Raw genomic sequence first — 27,381 nt, forward strand, 5'->3', positions numbered from 1 at the left:
GCTGACTTTATTGGCACTTCCTGGCTTTCCCGGCTGTCTGTCTGTGTGAGTCATAATCACGCCAACGCCACTATTACATCTGCCAGCCTTCAGAGGAGGGCGAGCATGACTGCACGTCATTAAACCTCTTAAGTTTAAGGACGTCCACTGGTTTAATTTCTCACAGTCATTGGAACATGCTTGTGCATCGCTGACGTCATAAGGTGGACTCAAAGCACATACATAATTAGTAATTATAATAACTATTTATATAGAGGTTCCACCTTGGAGGAAAAACTTTAAAATTAAATTTTCTGCAATTCTGCACATTTCAGTTTTCAATCTGTTTTGTTAATTATAAAAATTCTATTTAATTTACATTACAAATTATTTTAAAAATAATACCTAAAAGACAGATTTATTGTAAAAAAAAATATTTTTTTTTACTGTCATATTTTTTTTAAACCTTTATTTAATCAAGTTAGTCCGATTGAGATCGAGATCTCTTTTACAAGGGAGACCTGCACAATTTTTGAAGTTTCCAATTTACAGAACCTGCATGTCTTTTAGATATATTTTCAGGGAGTCAGAGTTTTACATACACCAAGCTGATGGCCTCTTGAAACAACACACACACACACACACAAACGTGTGTGTGGAACAAGCTGGGCATTTTCAGAATTAAATAAATAAGGTTTTTGCAATGTTCACATTTTATTAAGTTGACAACTTAAAGGATGTTGGTATTAAATTGTTCATAGATTTAAAAACAGACATTGGTTGACAACTGTTTTAAAATAAACAGTGATCGGAAAAGTGGAACTATGTAACGTAATTTATTCAGACTTAAATGAAACAAGACATAAAAAACAATAAAAAAAATCACAAAATTAAGTTAATATGTATGGACATTTCTGAGTAGAATGAAGATAAAGATGTTGGGATATTGTCAGTGAAATAAGTTGGCTACACTCTAAAAAAAAGAATCTCTGTCTCAACAAGAAAAACTGATATAACAATTGCAAAAAAAAATTAAGTTATTTCAACTTAACTAGAGAAGTCTTGTGGCATTAACTCAGTTGACAGTTGAAATAACTAAGTTGAAATAACTTTTAACTTTTTCTCATTGAGACAGCAGTGTGCCTAATAAGTTGGGTCAACTTAATTAACCTTGCAGAGGAAAAAGCAAATCAAGTGTAGCCAATCACTTAAATAAATACTTCTTTATACTTGAGTTAGTCTGACCATAAATGTCTCATGCAAGTTGTTACCTTAATTTTTGCAATATTTTTAGAGTGTGGATAATTCTAGAAAAATACAGAAACTGATGGAATTAATTTTACAAGTTTTTGAGTTGGTATAATTCTTTATGAACTGGCGAACGTTTGACTGTATTTAGATGTTTGTATGATGGACCGTACGAACTGATGGTGATATCGTGAACCTTTTCAAGAAACCACACCTTTGGAGATACAGAATTTTGCCCTGGATGTCCCAGTTTAGTTCCTTAGTCATCCCCCTGCACCAATTCTTCACGTAGGATTCAAGAGTCAAGATTCAAGCAACTTTATTGATCCCTAAAAGGGCAATTTATCTTCACACCCAATTACTGGAAGCAAAAATACAGCAATTAATCCACAATTATTACTAGTTTTTATTACTAATAAAACAACCACAAATATACATTTGATTTGTTTATGTACGCTTTGAAACAATCCGTCATCCGAATTGAGGCAATGAGTGTGTGGGGGCTGCAGCAGCATTTCCGCCGCATGGCCGATCTCGGGGGGGGAGTGGCAGAGCAGAGGCCGGGGTGGGGACAGAAACACAAGGTAGGGGGTAGGGGTGGTTGGGCGTGCGTCATGTGTGCAGTTGAGTTCATATCAGTCTCTGTCTATGTATGCTTAGAGTCTGGACTAGCCTTGACATCCGCAGACTGTAGGGGAGGGCAAATGAAAAGGAGCCAGATGCTTCACCAAGGCCACTGAAATCCTTCTGGATGAAAACAAACGGGGCATTTTAACCTTCGGTAGCTGATAAGGCTCTCATGTTTGGGTTAGGCAGAGAAGCACAAAGTTCCAATACAGCCTCTCTTTAACCACCCAGATCCAGTTGTGAATATTCTCTGGTCTACACCATCAATTCCTGTGCAAGGCAGACATTTGCTCCTAGATGATTTCCAATTTGTGTTTAAGTTAAAGAGTTAATGCAGTCTGTTTTTTGCTGCTTTTGCTGATGTGTCGCCTCTACTGGTGGCTGGCTCTCACTGCGGTATTGTATCACTTCCTGTTCCGGAGCACAGCGGTGTTTTGCTGTATCTGTTAGCTGTTTAATCTGCGCAGTTAGATTGATCTAGTTATCTAGATTACGATTTGTTTCCCAGTGTAATCTTCACGTGCCTTAACTAAAGCACTCCTTCTGCTGAATCACCTCTAAATTATTTACACATTATTCACTTTGCGTGTTTTTAGGAATCCGCTAGCTTAGCGCAGCTACTAGCTCTTAGCCGGTTTAGCATGGCGGCTTCTCCTGTCTCTCCCGCACTTTTCTGCTCTGGGTGTGAAATGTTTAGTTATTCCTCGGCCTCCTTTAGGAGTAACGGTACTTGTAATAAGTGTAGCTTATTCGTAGCTTTGGAGGCCAGGCTGGGCGAATTGGAGACTCGGCTCCGCACCTTGGAAAATCCTACAGCTAGCCAGGCCCCTGTAGTCGGTGCGGACCAAGGTAGCTTAGCCGCCGTTAGTTCCCCCCTGGCAGATCCCGAGCAGCCGGGAAAGCAGGCCGACTGGGTGACTGTGAGGAGGAAGCGTAGTCCTAAACAGAAGCCCCGTGTACATCGCCAACCCGTTCACATTTCTAACCGTTTTTCCCCACTCGACGACACACCCGCCGAGGATCAAACTCTGGTTATTGGCGACTCTGTTTTGAGAAATGTGAAGTTAGCGACACCAGCAACCATAGTCAATTGTCTTCCGGGGGCCAGAGCAGGCGACATTGAAGGAAATTTGAAACTGCTGGCTAAGGCTAAGCATACATTTGGTAAGATTGTAATTCACGTCGGCAGTAATGACACCCGGTTACACCAATCGGAGGTCACTAAAATTAACATTGAATCGGTGTGTAACTTTGCAAAAACAATGTCGGACTCTGTAGTTTTCTCTGGGCCCCTCCCCAATCGGACCGGGAGTGACATGTTTAGCCGCATGTTCTCCTTGAATTGCTGGCTGTCTGAGTGGTGTCCAAAAAATGAGGTGGGCTTCATAGATAATTGGCAAAGCTTCTGGGGAAAACCTGGTCTTGTTAGGAGAGACGGCATCCATCCCACTTTGGATGGAGCAGCTCTCATTTCTAGAAATCTGGCCAATTTTCTTAAATCTTCCAAACCGTGACTATCCAGGGTTGGGACCAGGAAGCAGAGTTGTAGTCTTACACACCTCTCTGCAGCTTCTCTCCCCCTGCCATCCCCTCATTACCCCATCCCCGTAGAGACGGTGCCTGCTCCCAGACCACCAATAACCAGCAAAAATCTATTTAAGCATAAAAATTCAAAAAGAAAAAATAATATAGCACCTTCAACTGCACCACAGACTAAAACAGTTAAATGTGGTCTATTAAACATTAGGTCTCTCTCTTCTAAGTCCCTGTTGGTAAATGATATAATAATTGATCAACATATTGATTTATTTTGCCTTACAGAAACCTGGTTACAGCAGGATGAATATGTTAGTTTAAATGAGTCAACACCCCCGAGTCACACTAACTGTCAGAATGCTCGTAGCACGGGCCGAGGTGGAGGATTAGCAGCAATCTTCCATTCCAGCTTATTAATTAATCAAAAACCCAGACAGAGCTTTAATTCATTTGAAATCTTGACTCTTAGTCTTGTCCATCCAAATTGGAAGTCCCAAAAGCCAGTTTTATTTGTTATTATCTATCGTCCACCTGGTCGTTACTGTGAGTTTCTCTGTGAATTTTCAGACCTTTTGTCTGACTTAGTGCTTAGCTCAGATAAGATAATTATAGTGGGCGATTTTAACATCCACACAGATGCTGAGAATGACAGCCTCAACACTGCATTTAATCTATTATTAGACTCTATTGGCTTTGCTCAAAATGTAAATGAGTCCACCTACCACTTTAATCATATCTTAGATCTTGTTCTGACTTATGGTATGGAAATAGAAGACTTAACAGTATTCCCTGAAAACTCCCTTCTGTCTGATCATTTCTTAATAACATTTACATTTACTCTGATGGACTACCCAGCAGTGGGGAATAAGTTTCATTACACTAGTCATTACATATATTGACATTACATATCACCCCAATAGAGCGCTTCGCTCTCAGACTGCAGGCTTACTTGTAGTTCCTAGGGTTTGTAAGAGTAGAATGGGAGGCAGAGCCTTCAGCTTTCAGGCTCCTCTCCTGTGGAACCAGCTCCCAATTCAGATCAGGGAGACAGACACCCTCTCTACTTTTAAGATTAGGCTTAAAACTTTCCTTTTTGCTAAAGCTTATAGTTAGGGCTGGATCAGGTGACCCTGAACCATCCCTTAGTTATGCTGCTATAGACGTAGACTGCTGGGGGGTTCCCATGATGCACTGTTTCTTTCTCTTTTTGCTCTGTATGCACCACTCTGCATTTAATCATTAGTGATCGATCTCTGCTCCCCTCCACAGCATGTCTTTTTCCTGGTTCTCTCCCTCAGCCCCAACCAGTCCCAGCAAAAGACTGCCCCTCCCTGAGCCTGGTTCTGCTGGAGGTTTCTTCCTGTTAAAAGGGAGTTTTTCCTTCCCACTGTAGCCAAGTGCTTGCTCACAGGGGGTCGTTTTGACCGTTGGGGTTTTACATAATTATTGTATGGCCTTGCCTTACAATATAAAGCGCCTTGGGGCAACTGTTTGTTGTGATTTGGCGCTATATAAAAAAAATTGATTGATTGATTGACTAGAAGTCTTTCAGAAAGCGCTGTAACTAGGTTTAAGGATATGATTCCTTCTTTATGTTCTCTAATGCCATATAACAACACAGTGCAGAGTAGCTACCTAAACTCTGTAAGTGAGATAGAGTATCTCGTTAATAGTTTTACATCCTCATTGAAGACAACTTTGGATGCTGTAGCTCCTCTGAAAAAGAGAGCTTTAAATCAGAAGTGCCTGACTCCGTGGTATAACTCACAAACTCGTAGCTTAAAGCAGATAACCCGTAAGTTGGAGAGGAAATGGCGTCTCACTAATTTAGAAGATCTTCACTTAGCCTGGAAAAAGAGTCTGTTGCTCTATAAAAAAGCCCTCCGTAAAGCTAGGACATCTTTCTACTCATCACTAATTGAAGAAAATAAGAACAACCCCAGGTTTCTTTTCAGCACTGTAGCCAGGCTGACAAAGAGTCAGAGCTCTATTGAGCTGAGTATTCCATTAACTTTAACTAGTAATGACTTCATGACTTTCTTTGCTAACAAAATTTTAACTATTAGAGAAAAAATTACTCATAACCATCCCAAAGACGTATCATTATCTTTGGCTGCTTTCAGTGATGCCGGTATTTGGTTAGACTCTTTCTCTCCGATTGTTCTGTCTGAGTTATTTTCATTAGTTACTTCATCCAAACCATCAACATGTTTATTAGACCCCATTCCTACCAGGCTGCTCAAGGAAGCCCTACCATTAATTAATGCTTCGATCTTAAATATGATCAATCTATCTTTGTTAGTTGGCTATGTACCACGGGCTTTTAAGGTAGCAGTAATTAAACCATTACTTAAAAAGCCATCACTTGACCCAGCTATCTTAGCTAATTACAGGCCAATCTCCAACCTTCCTTTTCTCTCAAAAATTCTTGAAAGGGTAGTTGTAAAACAGCTAACTGATCATCTGCAGAGGAATGGTCTATTTGAAGAGTTTCAGTCAGGTTTTAGAATTCATCATAGTACAGAAACAGCATTAGTGAAGGTTACAAATGATGTTCTTATGCCCTCGGACAGTGGACTCATCTCTGTGCTTGTTCTGTTAGACCTCAGTGCTGCTTTTGATACTGTTGATCATAAAATTTTATTACAGAGATTAGAGCATGCCATAGGTATTAAAGGCACTGCGCTGCGGTGGTTTGAATCATATTTGTCTAATAGATTACAATTTGTTCATGTAAATAGGGAATCTTCTTCACAGACTAAAGTTAATTATGGAGTTCCACAAGGTTCTGTGCTAGGACCAATTTTATTCACTTTATACATGCTTCCCTTAGGCAGTATTATTAGACAGTATTGCTTAAATTTTCATTGTTACGCAGATGATACCCAGCTTTATCTATCCATGAAGCCAGAGGACACACACCAATTAGCTAAACTGCAGGATTGTCTTACAGACATAAAGACATGGATGACCTCTAATTTCCTGCTTTTAAACTCAGATAAAACTGAAGTTATTGTACTTGGCCCCACAAATCTTAGAAACATGGTGTCTAATCAGATCCTTACTCTGGATGGCATTACCCTGACCTCTAGTAATACTGTGAGAAATCTTGGAGTCATTTTTGATCAGGATATGTCATTCAAAGCGCATATTAAACAAATATGTTGGACTGCTTTTTTGCATTTACGCAATATCTTTAAAATTAGAAAGGTCTTGTCTCAGAGTGATGCTGAAAAACTAATTCATGCATTTATTTCCTCTAGGCTGGACTATTGTAATTCATTATTATCAGGTTGTCCTAAAAGTTCCCTAAAAAGCCTTCAGTTAATTCAAAATGCTGCAGCTAGAGTACTAATGGGGACTAGAAGGACAGAGCATATCTCACCCATATTGGCCTCTCTTCATTGGCTTCCTGTTCATTCTAGAATAGAATTTAAAATTCTTCTTCTTACTTATAAGGTTTTGAATAATCAGGTCCCATCTTATCTTAGGGACCTCGTAGTACCATATCACCCCAATAGAGTGCTTCGCTCTCAGACTGCAGGCTTACTTGTAGTTCCTAGGGTTTGTAAGAGTAGAATGGGAGGCAGAGCCTTCAGCTTTCAGGCTCCTCTCCTGTGGAACCAGCTCCCAATTCAGATCAGGGAGACAGACACCCTCTCTACTTTTAAGATTAGGCTTAAAACTTTCCTTTTTGCTAAAGCTTATAGTTAGGGTTGGATCAGGTGACCCTGAACCATCCCTTAGTTATGCTGCTATAGACTTAGACTGCTGGGGGGTTCCCATGATGCACTGAGTGTTTCTTTCTCTTTTTGCTCTGTATGCACCACTCTGCATTTAATCATTAGTTATTGATCTCTGCTCCCCTCCACAGCATGTCTTTTTCCTGGTTCTCTCCCTCAGCCCCAACCAGTCCCAGCAGAAGACTGCCCCTCCCTGAGCCTGGTTCTGCTGGAGGTTTCTTCCTGTTAAAAGGGAGTTTTTCCTTCCCACTGTCGCCAAGTGCTTGCTCATAGGTGGTCGTTTTGACCGTTGGGGTTTTTCTGTGATTATTGTATGGCTTTTGCCTTGCAATATGAAGCGCCTTGGGGCAACTGTTTGTTGTGATTTGGCGCTATATAAATTAAATTGATTTGATTTGATTTGATTTGAGATTGTACTGCCTTGCCCACCTCATTAATCATGACAGACAGGTGTGGGGTTGGGGTTTTGGTAGCAGCCATCTTGCCAATTTTCCGGTAGGTTAGGGCAGTGACTAACCCAAGCAGCAAAAGCCCTCCTGCCATGAATCTAAATATAAAAGCAAATAAGAATAAATCCCCAACGTCTTCAACAGAAAGTGGTGCCAAACATGCAACAGCAACATAGCCCGCAGGATAGGTTCCATCTCGGCACACAGGGTCCCCCTGCCCTGATTTCCTTGTTGAAAAGATGGTTTCAATAGCGTTGAGAGACCAGCTGATCAATTCCATGGTTATTCTAAATATAGTTCAAAGAATTCACAGTCTGGAGAAGTTGGGACTCTTGAAGGTTGGGGCAGAGATAGAGGAACACTGAAAGAGGAGAAGCTGCATTAACCACACTCGCCGGAGTCCCAACCAAGTGAAGGACCTTAAACATCGGAAAAGATTCCAAATCAATCCAGAATTATACCAACTAGTCATTCAAAATATTTTAAATTTAATTCAATAATATTCAGGACTCTTCTGAAATTGTCTGTGCTTATTCAGGAAGCAGTCATCTTGGTGTATTTAAACTTTTGATTCACCAAAAAATCAATATCTTGCAACTATTATTTTTAAAATAATTTCATATGGGAACAAAATACACATAATTATGTTTGAAAAAACTGAGTTGGAGAAAATTATGTAAACAGTCTCAACTATGTCTACCGACACCGTTTGTGCTTTATTACATGCACAACTGTGTGCAATTTATCCTGTGCAATAATTTACCATATCTATACGTACTTATACTCACTTATATTATATGTGTCACATAATCTGTTCACATGAGTATTTATGCACCCACCAGCAGACATTGCAATAGTTACCTTCCTTTAATGTAAATATTTTTTTCTTTTCTTTACCACTGTACGACTCTTGCTGCTGCAACAAGTGATTTTCCTCGCTGTGGGACCAATAAAGCTTATTTTATTTTATTGCCCTCATCATGGCGACTGACTGAGGCGAGCTGAATGTGATAACATCAGTGCCAGTTTTCTTTTGACTGATCTGTCTCCGTCTGTGTTTATTTGTCTGTCTGTCTGTCTCTCAGGAGGTAGTGAGGAATGAGATCCAGGTGATGAACCAGTTGCACCACGCCAACCTCATCCAGCTTTATGCTGCCTTCGAGTCACGCACTGACATCATCCTCATCATGGAATAGTAAGTGTGCGGGTGTGTGCACGCGACGAGTGTGGCAACGAAACATTTATGCTGTTTCTCTGGGTGGCAGCGTGGAGGGCGGGGAGCTGTTTGACCGCATCATTGATGAGAACTACAATCTGACCGAGCTGGACACAGTCCTGTTCATACGCCAGATCTGTGAGGGGCTGCAGTACATGCACAAGATGTACATCCTACATCTAGACCTGAAGGTAAACCACAGCTGTGCACCCACAAATTCAACTCAAATCACAGTTTAAAAAAAAGTAATGCAAAGTTTGACCTTTGACTCCAGTTACCTTGACCTTTACCAGAGCAGAGTGGACATAAAGGGCCAAGAAAGTGCAGGTTTTCCTTCTGCCTGGTCAACTCATGGGGGGATTTCAGTTGAAGGGAGGAGCTACTGCAGGGGATCAGTTACCTGGAAAACTGCCTTCCTCCCGTTTCCAGAGCTCACATGTATGTTTGTGCCAAGTTCAGTGGCGCGCAGGAAATTTTTATTGGGGGGCTGAGGGGGAGCTCGGGTAAAAGTTGGAGGGGCTCCACAAAATGTCGTCGAAATGAATAATATATAGTAAATTGCTTTATAAATACCAAGGTATATGTTTTAGTCACCCGTGCTCCTCTAAAATGGGGTATCAATGCACACACACATCACTTAGAATGATTGCAAGTTCAGTAAACTTGCACATAGGTATAAATAAAGATAAGTGAAGTTTTAAGAGTGGCTGTAATAAATATTTAGGAAGCCTAAATTTCTGGAGTATGGAGTTAAATTTGTCTCATTAATACTTGCAAATGCACAAAGGGTGATTTACAAATATCCTTTGATTTGTACACGTGCTTTGTGATCCACAAACACAAATTTCTGATTTGTAACTTGTGTGTGGGTTTTTACAAATAAATGTTTATTTGCAAAACTGAAAATTGTGTTTGTGAAGGGTGATTCAGCATTGGTGGTTCACCGAACACACACGCACACACACACACACACACACACACACACACACACACACACACACACACACACACACACACACACACACACACACACACACACACACACACACACACACACATTCATCACATTCCTCAGTTACGCAATATTGAGACATTCTCAGCGCAAAACTGCAGTTGAGATCCACAAATATGTCAGTTGCTTTTCACATTATTGGCAGAATTATTGGCGGGAGAGCTGAGTGGGGGGGCTTGGCTCATTATTAGGTGGACTTAAGCCCCCCAAGCCGCCACTGGCCAAGTTTGGTGCAAATCTGAAAGAAAAAAAAATCTAGATTTTGACGTTGGCAAAACAAACCCTTTCAGGGGGGCAGTTCTGTTTTTAACTATATATGACTTCATCATATGACTTCTGTGAGACTTCATCATGAAGTCATTCATACTGATCAATCACAAATATTTTGCTGATTGATAAGTGCTCTTGATCATCCACTGAGACTTTGTGGTTGTTAAGATATACAGAAAAAGGCATTTTTTAGACCACGTTTTCCTTGACTTTTGAAGAAAATACTCCCAAATGTAATCACCTCTCGATAGCTACACGAGTCATATTAACACCAAGTTTGATTCATCTAGACTTCTTGAAGAAAATCCATCCAGCCGTTTTTTTAGTTATCTTGTCCACAGACATGCACACATGCACCAGTGAATACAGTACCCTGCCTGTCAATCCAACAGTCTTCTTGTTACCCGTTGATGATATTGAGGTCTGTGCACCGTAGGACCAACTTGCAGGCTTGACATCGTATTCACCTGCCACAGAGGTAATATTTTCAGTGCAGTTTGTCTGTCTGTTGGTCTGTTAGCAGGATTATGCAAAACCTGCTGAACTTGTTTTCTTTCAACATGGTGGAAGGGTGAAATATGGGCCGAGAAGGAACTTGTGGAATGGAAAAGGGGTGCGAGTATGAAGTTATTATTTTGAAATCTTTCTTTAACACCCTGACATCGGGGTGAATATGAGGCATTATTGTAAAGCGCTTTGAGCTTCTGATGCAGATGGAAAAGCACTATATAATTGCAGTCCATTTATTAGCCATTTAACATTGTGAAATAGGACGAGCTGGTTTCCTCACTTTTATAGAAGAGCTTGAAACTTGCAACTATGATAACTATAATAACTATATATCATCACATATTCTGTGAGCATGCAAATATAATATTTCTGATGCAGCGAGCAAAACAAAATAATTTGTTACGGTGCATACAGAAAGTATTCACGGTGCTTCAGTTTTTCCACATTTTGTTATTTTACAGTTTTATTCCAAAATGGATGATTTTTTTTTCCTCAAAATTCTACACACAATACCCCATAATGACAATGTGAAAAAGCTTTTTTATTATTATTATTATTATTATTATTATTATTATTGCAAATTCATTTTAAATAACATAAAAATTGTATATAAGCATTCACAGCCTTTGTCATGAAGCTCAAAATTGAGCTCAGGTGCCTCCTGTTTCCTCTGATCATCCTTGAGATGTTTCTACAGCTTAATGGGGTGAATTCAGTTGAATGGAAATGATTTAAAAAGACACACACCTGTCTGCATATAAGGTCCCACTGCTGACAGTGCATGTCAGAGCACAGACCAAGAATGAAGTCAAAGGAATTGTCTGTAGACCTTACAGACAGGTTTGTCTGGACGCACAACTCTGGGGAAGGGAACAGAAACATTTCTGTTGCTTTGAAGGTCCCAATGCTGCAACATTTCAGGCACTTAAAAATTGCTCAAGGTGACCCAGGAGCACGATTCCTTTTAAAATCAACCACGTAAAATTTATGAATTTTGACAATTATGCTTTTCTTTTTCTTCTTTGTTTTCAGCCAGAGAACATTCTTTGTGTCAACAGAGCCACAAACAAAATCAAAATCATCGACTTTGGACTGGCAAGGAGGTAAACATAACATTGATCACAATGACTGGGGATCTTGACAGATATTGATATACGAGGTCTGTTAGAAAAGTATCCAACCTTTTTATTTTTTGCAAAAACGATATGGATTTGAATCACGTGTGATTGCATCAGCCAAGCTTGAACCTTCGTGCGCATGCGTGAGTTTTTTCACGCCGGTCGGTTGAGTCATTCGCCGAGTCATGAGCTGGACATGCCGGAACATGTCCTGTGAGGCTTCATCACGGCGTTGCTTTGCGCCATGTGGCTCTGCCGCGATGCGCGGAATTCCTCCGCTCCTCTTTCCATGACAAAAACTCCTGTAACAGTGGAATATGCCGTTCATTTCCAAACTGGACGCTGTTTTGATCCGGGACGTCGTCTGACCAGCACAAGAATTGCGGAAGACGTGGACATCAGCACTTTTTTGGCACATTGAGACAGACGTGCAGAGGAATTCCGCGCGTCGGGACGGAGCCGCATGGCACAAAGCAACGCCGTGATGAAGCCTCACAGGACATGTTCCAGCATGTCCAGCTCATGCACAATTTCACGGATAGTCACATGACTGAAAAGCCACCGAAAGCCATCTGAAAGCCGTCCTGTGAGACCAACACGGAGGTGGTTTTGTGCCGCGCCATGAGCGGCACGGTGGCGCATTCCTCCGCTTCTCTTTCCATGAAAAAAACTCCTGTAACAGTGGAATGTGCTGAAAAAGTCTTGATGTCCACGTCTTCTGCCATTTTTGTGTAAGTCAGACGACGTCCCGGATCAACAAAGCCTTCACGCTGGAAATGATCTGGTTGTTTCAGCGGGGTTTGAGCCTGTCGATCGGCGCTTGGAGCGCGGCGCGCTCTCAGCAGCTGTGGGTGGTCTTTAAACCGGCTGGAGCACTCCTTAATCTGTGTAATCCCCATAAAATCGTCCCTGAAAGCCATCTGAATTTTCCGAATGGTGTCCACCTGGAGGTCTCTCACAGTTTCTGGAAAAATTTGATGCAGCAAAGCTCCAAATCGTTCAGACATTTTATTCGCAATAAAAACCCGACGAGAGGGGTGGACCACTGCTCTCATAAAGCCTGCTCACAGGCGAATGACGCAACCGACAGGCGTGAAAAAACTCACGCATGCGCACGAAGGTTCAAGCTCGGCTGATGCAATCACACGTGATTCAAATCCATATGGTTTTTGCAAAAAATAAAAAGGTTGGATACTTTTCTAACAGACCTCGTATGTATACTCCATTTTGGTAAACATATGCAAACTCACTAAATAATCACCGTTATAGGTGATTATTTAGTGATTTACTGGTTTATTTAGCAGTGTTGTTAGGATCTGTACAGGCACAACCAAGGCAGCAGGTTAAGGATGTAAAATGCGTAGAGACAGCAGGAAACATTAACAATGTTTATGAAAAATTTATGAAAAATATGCACTCGAACCAATGTTGGAGGCACAGGAGGAAGGAAAGACACTGGGTTCTGCTGGTGAGCTATGGAGGACTGCCGAGACCAAGTGAAACGTTGGGGGGGGGGGGGGGGGGTAGCTGTGGCATTAGGATAATACTGGAGACAAATCAGGTTAGAATCTAGAAAATTCACTCATAGTAAGAAACTGAAGTCAAGCTTCCTTAATGATAATGTTATATAGAAATTAGAGAGGACACACCCACAGAGTGACAAAATATAATCAGATCACTTAATAATTTGGAAACACAAAATGATTGTTGCATTTTTGTCCACCAGGTGGAGACATTGCTCCATTTAAAGAACCCTGAGTACAAGCGGCTGTAGGACATGATGTCAAACCTGTTGGTTATAGTTGTCGATAAAGACCTGCATTAATAATATAAAATTCTAACTCTGTGAATCAAGTCAAGTCTGCATTCACGACACCATGGTACAGTCTTGCATACTGGATGGAAACCACCATCCATTTCATCAACGCACTCATAAGTTAGCAGTATTTAAAGAAAGTCAGGTGTTTTTGTTTTTTTTATATGACTTTATCTTGAGGGAAAGTGTTTTCATTATTATGACGTTGGCTCATTTCCTTCTTGTATGTAAATCTGGCTTTGTAATCGCCAGAGTCGTCAACTTTGTTTAAAATTTTTTACACATGATTCTGAACTGATGTTCCTGGATCATTTCTTCTGCGGTTTATGTGTTGGATTTCTGTTTCTCTGGCAGGTACAAACCCAGGGAGAAGCTGAGGGTCAACTTTGGAACGCCTGAGTTTTTGGCTCCTGAAGTCATCAACTACGAGTTTGTGTCGTTCCCCACAGACATGTGGAGCCTCGGCGTGATCACGTACATGCTGTGAGTGCCGCTTGCTTCTTCACCTTCACGTCTGATGACACGGCCCCCGAGTTAACGTGACCCCCTGCGTCCTCTTCATCCAGGCTCAGTGGCTTGTCTCCATTTCTGGGGGAAGATGACAACGAGACTCTAAACAACATTCTGGCCTGTCAGTGGAACTTCGAGGAGCAGGAGTTCTTAGACATCTCCGAACAGGCTAAAGACTTTATCACCCGACTGCTGGTGAAGAGCAAAAGCTGGAGGATGAGCGCTGCAGAGTCCCTCAAGCATCCCTGGCTGTCAGATCCAAGTCTGCACTATCAACTAAATCAGAAGGTAAAGTGGATCTCGCACCTTTTCCGGGTTTTGCACCATTTCTTCCAACACTGTAAAAAAACTAACAAACAAACAAACAAACAAATAAAAATCTGTTGTTTTTTATGGTAGCAAGTTCATCTGCTGTGGATGTCAGAATAACTCTGTACAAAATACAGTAAAAATAATTAAATACATTCACAGATCGACCTGTCAATTTGACATTATAAAGTTATTGTAATTTACAAAAAAAAACAACTTTAAACCAGTACATTCAACAGCCAAATTAAAATTAAATTATCATGTTATTTTTAACTCTTCCCCAAGTCAATGACACTTTGTTGTGCTGCTCCCATTTTACTCAGGTCCACCACAGGAAATTTGAAATGGTGTCCATGTGGCAATCTGGTTTTTCTAACACAGCTCCATTTCTATCCTCCAAGAGGATCCTTGAGTCTTGCAGCAACGACTTTGTGTCAAAGCAATGACAAGGCTCACTTGTATTATGAAGGAACATGAGCTACAACATTGTAGACGTGTGGTGCGCTTCTCTGTGCATGATCCAGCACTCAGGTGCCTGAGTGTTGAGGACCACAGTCATTGGAGAAGGTCAAGAACATGTCTACACTGCATCTGCCAGCAGCAGATAGATGGTTACTTTTGGGAGGATGGCATGGACCAGTTATCTGTCCGGGTGGTTGCCATTCAGGACCTGAGTGTGGCGCCAGTGCACACTGCCACGCCTGACCTGGCTGGGGATAAAACATACCAGAAATCAGAACTCTTCAGAAAAGTGGATGATCCATAGAGGTTCTTGGTGAAGTCAATCAATCAATCAATCAACTTTTTTTTTATATAGCGCCAAATCACAACAAACAGTTGCCCCAAGGCGCTTTATATTGTAAGGCAAGGCCATACAACAATCATGAAAAACCCCAACGGTCAAAACGACCCCCTGTGAGCAAGCACTTGGCAACAGTGGGAAGGAAAAACTCCCTCCTAACAGGAAGAAACCTCCAGCAGAACCAGGCTCAGGGAGGGGCAGTCCTCTGCTGAGACTGGTTGGGGCTGAGGGAAAGAACCAGGAAAAAGACATGCTGTGGAGGGGGGCAGAGATCGATCACTAATGATTAAATGCGGAGTGATGCATACAGAGCAAAAAGAGAAAGAAACAGTGCATCATGGGAACCCCCCCACAGTCTACGTCTAAAGCAGCATAACCAAGGGATAGTCCAGGGTCACCCGATCCAGCCCTAACTATAAGCCTTAGCGAAAAGGAAAGTTTTAAGCCTAATCTTAAAAGTAGAGAGGGTATCTGTCTCCCTGATCTGAATTGGGAGCTGGTTCCACAGGAGAGGAGCCTGAAAGCTGAAGGCTCTGCCTCCCATTCTACTCTTACAAACCCCAGGAACTACAAGTAAGCCTGCAGTCTGAGAGCGAAGCGCTCTATTAGGGTGATATGGTACCACGAGGTCCCTGAGATAAGATGGGACTTGATTATTCAAAACCTTATAAGTAAGAAGAAGAATTTTAAATTCTATTCTAGAATTAACAGGAAGCCAATGAAGAGAGGCCAACACGGGTGAGATATGCTCTCTCCTGCTAGTCCCCGTCAGTACTCTAGCTGCAGCATTTTGAACCAACTGAAGGCTTTTTAAGGAACTTTTAGAACAACCTGATAATAAAGAATTACAATAGTCCAGCCTAGAGGAAATAAATGCATGAATTAGTTTTTCAGCATCACTCTGAGACAAGACCTTTCTGATTTTAGAGATATTGTGTAAATGCAAAAAGGCAGTCCTACATATTTGTTTAATATGCGCTTTGAATGACATATCCTGATCAAAAATGACTCCAAGATTTCTCACAGTATTACTAGAGGTCAGGGAAATGCCATCCAGAGTAAAGATCTGGTTAGACACCATGCTTCTAAGATTTGTGGGGCCAAGTACAATAACTTCAGTTTTATCTGAGTTTAAAAGCAGGAAATTAGAGGTCATCCATGTCTTTATGTCTGTAAGACAATCCTGCAGTTTAGCTAATTGGTGTGTGTCCTCTGGCTTCATGGATAGATAAAGCTGGGTATCATCTGCGTAACAATGAAAATTTAAGCAATACCGTCTAATAATACTGCCTAAGGGAAGCATGTATAAAGTGAATAAAATTGGTCCTAGCACAGAACCTTGTGGAACTCCATAATTAACTTTAGTCTGTGAAGAAGATTCCCCATTTACATGAACAAACTGTAATCTATTAGACAAATATGATTCAAACCACCGCAGCGCAGTGCCTTTAATACCTATGACATGCTCTAATCTCTGTAATAAAATTTTATGGTCAACAGTATCAAAAGCAGCACTGAGGTCCAACAGAACAAGCACAGAGATAAGTCCACTGTCCGAAGCCATAAGAAGATCATTTGTAACCTTCACTAATGCTGTTTCTGTACTATGATGAATTCTAAAACCTGACTGAACCTCTTCAAATAGACCATTCCTCTGCAGGTGATCAGTTAGCTGTTTTACAACTACCCTCTCAAGAATCTTTGAGAGAAAAGGAAGGTTGGAGATTGGCCTATAATTAGCTAAAATAGCTGGGTCAAGAGATGGCTTTTTAAGTAATGGTTTAATTACTGCCACCTTAAAAGCCTGTGGTACATAGCCAACTAACAAAGATAAGTTGATCATATTTAAGATTGAAGCATTAAATAATGGTAGGACTTCCTTGAGCAGCCTGGCAGGAATGGGGTCTAATAAACATGTTGATGGTTTGGATGAAGTAACTAATGAAAATAACTCAGACAGAACAATCGGAGAGAAACAGTCTAACCAAATACCGGCATCACTGAAAGCAGCCAAAGATAACGATACATCTTTGGGATGGTTATGAGTAATTTTTTCTCTAATAGTCAAAATTTTGTTAGCAAAGAAAGTCATGAAGTCATTACTAGTTAAAGTTAATGGAATACTCAGCTCAATAGAGCTCTGACTCTTTGTCAGCCTGGCTACAGTGCTGAAAAGAAACCTGGGGTTGTTCTTATTTTCTTCAATTAGTGATGAGTAGAAAGATGTCCTAGCTTTACGGAGGGCTTTTTTATAGAGCAACAAACTCTTTTTCCAGGCTAAGTGAAGATCTTCTAAATTAGTGAGACGCCATTTCCTCTCCAACTTACGGGTTATCTGCTTTAAGCTACGAGTTTGTGAGTTATACCACGGAGTCAGACACTTCTGATTTAAAGCTCTCTTTTTCAGAGGAGCTACAGCATCCAAAGTTGTCTTCAATGAGGATGTAAAACTATTGACGAGATACTCTAACTCCCTTACAGAGTTTAGGTAGCTACTCTGCTCTGTGTTGGTATATGACAATAGAGAACATAAAGAAGGAATCATATCCTTAAACCTAGTTACAGCGCTTTCTGAAAGACTTCTAGTGTAATGAAACTTATTCCCCACTGCAGGGTAGTCCATCAGGGTAAATGTAAATGTTATTAAAAATGATCAGACAGAAGGGAGTTTTCAGGGAATACTGTTAAGTCTTCTATTTCCATACCATAAGTCAAAACAAGATCTAAGATATGATTAAAGTGGTGGGTGGACTCATTTACTTTTTGAGCAAAGCCAATAGAGTCTAATAATAGATTAAATGCAGTGTTGAGGCTGTCATTCTCAGCATCTGTGTGGATGTTAAAATCGCCCACTATAAGTATCTTATCTGAGCTAAGCACTAAGTCAGACAGAAGGTCTGAAAATTCACAGAGAAACTCACAGTAACGACCAGGTGGACGATAGATAATAACAAATAAAACTGGTTTTTGGGACTTCCAATTTGGATGGAAAAGACTAAGAGACAAGCTTTCAAATGAATTAAAGCTCTGTCTAGGTTTTTGATTAATTAATAAGCTGGAATGGAAGATTGCTGCTAATCCTCCGCCCCGGCCCGTACTACGAGCATTCTGACAGTTAGTGTGACTCAGGGGTGTTGACTCATTTAAACTAACATATTCATCCTGCTGTAACCAGGTTTCTGTTAGGCAGAATAAATCAATACGTTGATCAATTATTATATCATTTACCAACAGGGACTTAGAAGAGAGAGACCTAATGTTTAATAGACCACATTTAACTGTTTTAGTCTGTGGTGCAGTTGAAGGTGCTATATTATTTTTTCTTTTTGAATTTTTTTTGCTTAAATAGATTTTTGCTGGTTATTGGTGGTCTGGAAGCAGGCACCGTCTCTACGGGGATGGGGTAATGAGGGGATGGCAGGGGGAGAGAAGCTGCAGAGAGGTGTATAAGACCACAGCTCTGCCTCCTGGTCCCAACGCTAGACAGTCACAGTTTGGAGGATCCAAGAAAATTGGCCAGATTTCTAGAAATGAGAGCTGCTCCATCTAAAGTGGGATGGATGCCGTCTCTCCTAACAAGACCAGGTTTTCCCCAGAAGCTTTGCCAATTATCAATGAAGCCCACCTCATTTTTTGGACACCACTCAGACAGCCAGCAATTCAAGGAGAACATGCGGCTAAACATGTCACTCCCGGTCTGATTGGGGAGGGGCCCAGAGAAAACAACAGAGTCCGACATTGTTTTTGCAAAGTTACACACCGATTTAATGTTAATTTAGTGACCTCCGATTGGCGTAACCGAGTGTCATTACTGCCGACGTGAATTACAATCTTACCAAATTTACGCTTAGCCTTAGCCAGCAATTTCAAATTTCCTTCAATGTCGCCTGCTCTGGCCCCCGGAAGACAATTGACAATGGTTGCTGGTGTCGCTAACTTCACATTTCTCAAAACAGAGTCGCCAATAACCAGAGTTTGATCCTCGGCGAGTGTATCGTCGAGTGGGGAAAAACGGTTAGAGATGTGCACGGGTTGACGGTGTACACGGGGCTTCTGTTTAGGGCTACGCTTCCTCCTCACAGTCACCCAGTCGGCCTGCTTTCCCGACTGCCCGGGATCCGCCAGGGGGGAACTAACGGTGGCTAAGCCACCTTGGTCCGCACCGACTACAGGGGCCTGGTTAGCTGTAGAATTTTCCACGGTGCGGAGCCGAGTCTCCAATTCGCCCAGCCTGGCCTCCAAAGCTACGAATAAGCTGCACTTATTACAAGTACCGTTACTGCTAAAGGAGGCCGAGGAACAGCTAAACATTTCACAACCAGAGCAGAAAAGTGCGGGAGAGACAGGAGAAGCCGCCATGCTAAATCGGCTAAAAGCTAGTAGCTACGCAACCTAGTGGATTCCTAAAAACACGCAAAGTGAATAATGTGTAAATAATTTAGAGGTGATTCAGCAGAAGGAGTGCTTTAGTTAAGGCACCAGACAGGCCATGAAGCAGCACAAGTAACGCACGGCAACAGCGAACGCACGACAACGGTGCAAAAATAAAATAAAAATCCACTAGACAGGCTGTGGAGCAGCACAGGTAACACACGACAACAGTGGTAGAAAATAAAATAAAAATCCACTAGACAGGCTGCGGAGCAGCACAGGTAACACACGACAACGGTGGTAAAAAAAAAAAATAATAAAATAAAAATCCACTAGACAGGCCGTGGAACAGCACAGGTAACGCACGACAACGGTGGTAAAAAATAAAATAAAAATCCACTAGACAGGCTGTGGAGCAGCACAGGTAACGCACGACAACGGCGGCAAAAAATAAAATAAAAATCCACTAGACAGGCTGCGGAGCAGCACAGGTAACGCACGACAACGGTGGTAAAAAAAAATAAAAATAAAATAAAAATCCACTAGACAGGCCGTGGAACAGCACAGGTAACGCACGACAACGGTGGTAAAAAATAAAATAAAAATCCACTAGACAGGCTGTGGAGCAGCACAGGTAACGCACGACAACGGCGGCAAAAATAAAATAAAAATCCACTAGACAGGCTGTGGCGCAGCACAGGTAACGCACGACAACGGCGGCAAAAAATAAAATAAAAATCCACTAGACAGGCTGCGGAGCAGCACAGGCAACGCACGACAACGGTGGCAAAAAACAATAAAAATCCACTAGACAGGCTGTGGAGCAGCACAGGTAACGCACGACAACGGTGGTAAAAAATAAAATAAAAATCCACTAGACAGGCTGTGGAGCAGCACAGGTAACACACGACAACAGTGCTAAAATAAAATAAAAATCCACTGGGCAGGCTGTGGAGCAGCACAGGTAACACACGACAACAGTGCTAAAATAAAATAAAAATCCACTGGGCAGGCTGTGGAGCAGCACAGGTAACGCACGACAACAGTGCTAAAATAAAATAAAAATCCACTGGGCAGGCTGTGGAGCAGCACAGGTAACACACGACAACAGTGCTAAAATAAAATAAAAATCCACTAGACAGGCTGTGGAGCAGCACAGGTAACGCACGACAACAGTGCTAAAATAAAATAAAAATCCACTAGACAGGCTGTGGAGCAGCACAGGTAACGCACGACAACAGTGCTAAAATAAAATAAAAATCCACTAGACAGGCTGTGGAGCAGCACAGGTAACGCACGACAACAGTGCTAAAATAAAATAAAAATCCACTAGACAGGCTGTGGAGCAGCACAGGTAACGCACGACAACAGTGCTAAAATAAAATAAAAATCCACTAGACAGGCTGTGGAGCAGCACAGGTAACGCACGACAACAGTGCTAAAATAAAATAAAAATCCACTAGACAGGCTGTGGAGCAGCACAGGTAACGCACGACAACAGTGCTAAAATAAAATAAAAATCCACTAGACAGGCTGTGGAGCAGCACAGGTAACGCACGACAACAGTGCTAAAATAAAATAAAAATCCACTGGACAGGCTGTGGAGCAGCACAGGTAACACACGACAACAGTGCTAAAATAAAATAAAAATCCACTAGGCAGGCTGTGGAGCAGCACGACAACAGTGCTAAAAAATAAAATAAAAATAAAAACGAAAGCGTTAGCAAGCTAGTTAGCTTGCCAACGCTGATGAAAGTTAGCTGATAAAAGTGCTCCGTCGCAATGTTTCGACCGTTAGAGGTCTTCTTTAGGCGTTGGAGCACGGTGAAAAAGTAAAAAAAAAAAAAGTAAAAAAAAGTAAAAAAGTCTTGAAAAAGACTGTTAATTCAAAGAACTCAAACAGCTCAGTTCAAACAGCTAACAGATACAGCAGAACACCGCTGTGCTCCGGAACAGGAAGACGACGATCTCACCCCAATCCAAACTGGAGTGATGAGGATGATGATGTGTCAGCAGGGTCCGGTCAAGCTCCAACCTTCCGTCCTCTTAAATGAGGCACATGTGGCTTGCAGTTCCTTGTATGACCACTTGAGGATGGCTCCAAAAGAGCATTAGCTCAAAAAAATGGTTAAATAATGGAAACAAGCTAAAATTTTCAGGATGGGTCCACAAAAATGACTAGATTTACAGACTAAAACTCCCCGCAAATCTGCCTGGTGGTTTCTTCAAAATCCAAGATGGCGTCCAAAATGGCCACCATTTAATAATAATAATAAACAGATCTTTGCTTCTGGAAAGGTAAGGAATCAGATTTTAAGTGTCTGAATATAGGTTTTAGAGCAGGAGACACCATTAGCATGAGGATTTTGGGTGAACCCTTTAGATAATATTCAGATTTTAACATTGTAGATCTCCATGTCATGGACAGTGCTGTGAATTCTTGTACTTATGACGCCTTATGTATAATCACCGTCACAGGCCAAAGCATTTGCTTCTAGATTGAAAAGCAAAAGTCCCATGGTAAAAAACAAAAAAATAAATAAAATTGTCTGTCAAAAATTTGAAAAATCTAAAGGGGAAATAATATGGAAATGATAATCAATGAAAACTGCTTGAAGATTTAATGGAATCCACTTTGGATTTTGATGTGATCACTAACTTGTCAGGAACTGTGGTGATGTGGCGCGGCAGGCAGGTAGACACCAGTGCAGACTCATGACTCAGATGGAGGATAATTAAAAGGTTTAAACAAATACAGGTGGCGGTACAGACAGTCTTAAGGTGGAGGTGTGGTCAGTAAACAAGCAGAGTTCCATCACGGGCACACAGGTACATAGGAGGTGGCAAAAACAGAGTTAAAAAAAAGGCTGCGTTCAGGCACGGAGAAGCAGGATAACTGGCTGAAACAAAAACATGGACAAGAATGGCAAAAAACACAGACAAAGGCAAGATACAGGAGGCTTGGCAGAGACTAAACTAGAACAGAACTTGACGTGGCTGGATTATAACAGATAATATAAAACCAAATGGCTTCAGCTTTAAAGCAAGATTCTGCAACATGGTGTGTGTGTGTGTGTGTGTGTGTGTGTGTGTGTGTGTGTGTGTGTGTGTGTGTGTGTGTGTGTGTGTGTGTGTGTGTGTGTGTGTGTGTGTGTGTGTGTGTGTGTGTGTGTGTGTGTGTGTAAAAATTGAGCAATAGATGAACACAGTGTTCATCTATTGCTCAATTATTAAACAGGTTACTAAGTCTTTAAACACACACACACACCGGTATGACCAGTATAAGTTTCGTTGTCCTAATTAATTCTCTTCTGATGCAGAAAAACAAGTGCCACTCCTCACACGGCCCTCCTCCTCCAGAGACTTAAACAGGTAAGGTCGACATTGTCTGAGACAGACGATGAAGAGAAATGTGTGCCAAAATGATGATGCACCTTAAAGCTACAGTGTGTAGGATTTCAGTGTTTATTAGCATTAATAAAATATAGCATTCATAACCATCTGTTTATTTGTGTATAATTAATTAATTACCTGCAACAATAAATCAATGTGTTCACACACACACACACACCATGGAGGCCGCCATTTTGGTACGCAAGGGACTGGGAATCTACATTTTTTTTTACATGTTATGCTAATTGTTGGAAGATGTGAAGTATAAGTTATTGGAATGAATGTGAGTCCTGCAGAAAAAACCCATTACAGTTATCAAACCTATAGTCCAAATCACCACCTTTAAAATATTTAGAAAAAAATTCTTCAGAATGTCCTTGCTCCACCCACTTGTCCAGATCCCCTCAAAATACCACAGTACCTCATCCTGACACAACACAGGATTCCAAAATAAATAAATAAATAAAATTCTGTTCATTGCTGCAAGCTGTTTAGTTTCCACTTACAGTGTTCTACCATAAATACTCAGGAGACAAGAATACGAGGTCTGTTAGAAAAGTATCCAACCTTATTATTTTTTTCAAAAACCATATGGATTTGAATCACGTGTGATTACATCAGACATGCTTGAACCCTCGTGGGCATGCAAGAGTTTTTTCACGCCTGTCGGTTACGTCATTTGCCTGTGGGCAGTCTTTGAGTGAGGAGTGGCCCACCCTCTCGTCGTTTTTTTCATTGTTTAAGAATAGCTCAGAGACTGCTGCTTTGTTTGATAAAACTTTTTTCAAAAACTGTAAGGCACAACTGAGTGGACACCATTCGATAAATTCAGCTGGTTTTCGGTAAAACTTTAACGGCTGATGAGAGATTTTGGTCTGGTAGTGTCACTTTTGAGGCGGCAGCGTCTCGCCGTTTCAAGTTGAAAACTTCCACATTTCAGGCTCTGTTGACCCAGGAAGTCGTCAGAGAACAGAGAACTTTCAGAAGAAGTCGGCATGAGGAGTTTATTCGGACATTCCATTGTTAACGGACATTTTGTAATGAAAGAACGTGCGGGCAGAGTCGCATGTCGGGCTGGACCCGACCGCGGGGGGTCGCGACAGGAAAAACACCTCCGTTGGAAACCTTAACGGGAAAGTAGGAACATGCCCAAGCTGTTAAACAATTTCTCAGTTACTCACTTGTTGAAAGCCATCAAAAGCCACCTGAATTTTACAAATGGTTTTCAACACGGAGGTGTTTTCCCTGTCGCGGCGCACACAGATTCGCCAAGTCGTCACAGAAACGACTCGGCGAATTTGCGCGCACGTCTTTCATTACAAAATGTCCTTAAACAGTGGAATGTCCGCATAAAGTCCTCATGCCGGCCTCTTCTGAATCTTCTCTGTTCTCTCACAACGTCCTGGGTGAATTAAGCCTTAAATTAGGATGTTTTCAGGTTGAAACAGGCCGACGACGGCTCCTGGAAGCGCTGCGCGACGTCCCGCTCCGTGGGAAGTCCTTACAGCGACAGAAACACCCATAATCTCTCATCAGCCATTAAACGTTTCACCGAAACCAGCTAAATTTCTCGAATAGTGTCCACTCAGATATTCCTCACAGGTCCAGAAAAAATTTTGATAAAGCAACGCGCGCCGTCTCGAGCAGCGTGTGAAACAAAGGAATTCAGCCGAGAGGGCTGGACCACATCTCACTCAAGGCCTGCCCACAGGGAAATGACTTCACCGACACGCTTGAAAAAAACTCACGCATGTGCACGAGGGTTCAAGCATGATTGGTGTAATCGCACGTCATTCAAATCCATATAGTTAAAAAAAAATAAAAGTGTCGATTTCTTATCTAATACACCTCGTAATTTAAAAATTTTAATCCCTTGTGATAATGTACAGAATGTTACAAACATCTGTATCATGAAAGAGTGTATGGGTACGTAGATCTTGGATTCTGGTGCCAGAGGAAGGCAGGTGTGGAGCGTACTCCTGGATATCAGACAGGGACCGACTGATGGCGGTGGGGTGGAGGAGGTAGAGTCCAGGTTAGTGACTGCAAGCAGCACAGAGTTGAACCTTTCCTATTGGTTGTGAGTTGATGACTGACAGGGGATCAGCTGTTTCCTCTTAAAGATTACAGCTGTTATTGATGAGGTGAATAGGAATGAAAGCTTTGAAATCTGAGTCTCCCTGGCAGAACATACGTGACCTTACACTTCTTTTAAAACATCCTGACTCAGCTCATGATCTGCTCCACAATTTATGGAATCTGTTTCATAATCAGTACTTTTCACCAAAATTTAGTTCCGTAGTATTAGATCATTCCAGACTAGGTACCTCAGTGGATAAGAGGTGGGCTTTCAGTACATAGTCCTGGGTCTGAGTCCCTTTTATGCTAGCAGTCTAGGGATCATGGTGGTGGAAGAGGTTAGTGTGCTTGATTTGAAAACAGAAGGTCCTCATTGAAGGCCAGATGTCCATTCTACATGGACATCTGGAGATGCGCCAGGAAGGACATACTGTGGTGACCCCAAGTAAACAGGAGAAGCCCAAATAAATTACTAGTTGTTTGATCATCTGATTAACCATAAGTACAACTGAACACAGAGGATCTGAAAGATTCTGCTGATGATTTGTTGGTTTACACTCAGATGAACTGAAGTAATCTCTTTTTGTTAAAGAAATCGGTAGGTGGGTTTACATTACCCTCAAAATTGTGCAGTTTGAATTGAAAATGCATTTAATAGAAACATATGAAGAGTTCAGATGCAAAACTCAGTAAGTTCTTTTTTTTTTTCAAATGGAGAAAAATGCAGTTGAAAATGGAGATTTAAAGGAAACCCTGTGTGGAAATGCACAGACGTTCATCAATATCACAAAAAAAGAGGTTTTTATGCTCATGTGAGGTACTTTTTCTGTACCATTTGATAAAAACGACAATAGAAACACTTTCCCGCTATTACAGGTCACATGATGTACAGAAAGGGTCACATGACATTGTAAAATACACAACATGATACATTTGGACGAAGTAAGAGACAGAAAGCTTCTTAAATGTTGACATCATGGCAATATTTGGATAAACAAAAAACAAACAAAATGGTATAATATTTAGCGGGACTTACTGATCCACCACCATGACTTTTGGATTTACAGTTCTCACGAAATCTTCATTAGAATGACTGTGATAGGGAGAGGACAAAACTCAGCAGTGGGATTCCACCACTCCGTGGACACACTGTCATTTCACAACTGCTTTATTATCGACATTCTGTATGTATCACTAAACGTTAGCACACCTCTGTAATGGAAACCCAGCTAGCATCACCCGCTCTATGGTGTGTGTTCTTACCGGTTCATTTATCAAGTCTTTGTTTTTATTTTCCTTGCAGAAACACCGCCAGGGTCCCTTTGGACAAACTCGGGTCTCGATCCCCAACACTGGACCAATGATGCTGCACCCGAATGGCTGCTGGATAACTACTCTCTGCTTCGCACGTTAGCCTCAGCTCATAGCTGTGACCGCTAACAGAATAGCATCAGACTGTCTGTTACTGTCCCATGGAAAAAAAATACAATAGACTGAACCTGCTACAGGCTGGTGCTACAAAACGGTGTCACCGACCGAACGCCCCTGCTCCCCCTTAAAAATTGGTCCCCCCTGCCTTCACTGTGCATGTGTCATTTCTGTGCATCAGCTGCGGTTCACCGATTATCAACTCGTTTCTGCTTCAAACTGCGCTCTAGTCATCATCTATCGCAGAAACAGATATCTAAAGCACACCACAATCATTTCCACATAAATTCAGCATTATTTCATAATAAAGGATGGAGGAAGCGATCGGAGCGCCACGGCCAGATGAGCTGCTGATGCTGTTTTCACTGCACCTCCGTCATTGCAAAGCGTCAGTAGCGACTCACCGATTATCGCCTCATTTCTGCTTAAAACTGACTTTAGAATGATTTAAGAGGTTTTACTTTGTCATCTGATGGCTAATAATCACATTACTCCCTTTGATCACTTTTGGTGTAGAGACTCAGTCTCAGACGAGCTGCTGTGGTCGCAAATGACGCATGCGCAGTGAAGACAAGGCGGACCAATTTTCGGTCTGCGACACCATTGTTACAAGCTGGTGTCACAGGCTGGGGATGTCTGCAAAAGCAAAACAACCACAGTGGCATTGGAAACACAAGGGCCCTATCTTGACAACCTATAGTGCATGATCTAAAGCACGTAGTGCAAGTTCACTTGGGTGCTTCTAACTGCAATCTAAAATATGGCACAGTACAAAAAGGGGTTGTAGGTCATCATTTAATTAGCAATGGGTGTGTTTGGGCATCTTCGGGAACATTTTAACAAACGTTTGCTCGTTAAAATGCACACACTGAGCTTATTTCTATGACAGTTACTAATAAAGCACTTTACGACAACATCCATCCATCCATTTTCTTCCGTTTTATCCGGAGTCGGGTCGGGGGAGC

The 27,381-nt window shown here is 41.6% G+C and overlaps 1 protein-coding gene across 1 annotated transcript in view; it reads left to right on the top strand.

The window, feature by feature from the left end:
* The window catches only part of mylk4b (myosin light chain kinase family, member 4b), a 44,317-nt gene extending 17,855 nt beyond the window's left edge, over positions 1-26,462 (top strand). The window contains exons 7-13 of the mRNA XM_034179364.1: positions 8,668-8,777; positions 8,848-8,989; positions 11,623-11,693; positions 13,879-14,007; positions 14,091-14,322; positions 22,837-22,888; positions 26,292-26,462. Of these exons, the coding sequence (XP_034035255.1) occupies positions 8,668-8,777; positions 8,848-8,989; positions 11,623-11,693; positions 13,879-14,007; positions 14,091-14,322; positions 22,837-22,884 (732 nt within the window). The 3' untranslated portion in view covers positions 22,885-22,888; positions 26,292-26,462. The remainder of the gene's footprint in view (positions 1-8,667; positions 8,778-8,847; positions 8,990-11,622; positions 11,694-13,878; positions 14,008-14,090; positions 14,323-22,836; positions 22,889-26,291) is intronic.
* Positions 26,463-27,381: the final 919 nt, after the last annotated feature.

Source organism: Thalassophryne amazonica, chromosome 10, assembly GCF_902500255.1.
Source record: "Thalassophryne amazonica chromosome 10, fThaAma1.1, whole genome shotgun sequence".
NCBI classification, from domain to species: domain Eukaryota; kingdom Metazoa; phylum Chordata; class Actinopteri; order Batrachoidiformes; family Batrachoididae; genus Thalassophryne; species Thalassophryne amazonica.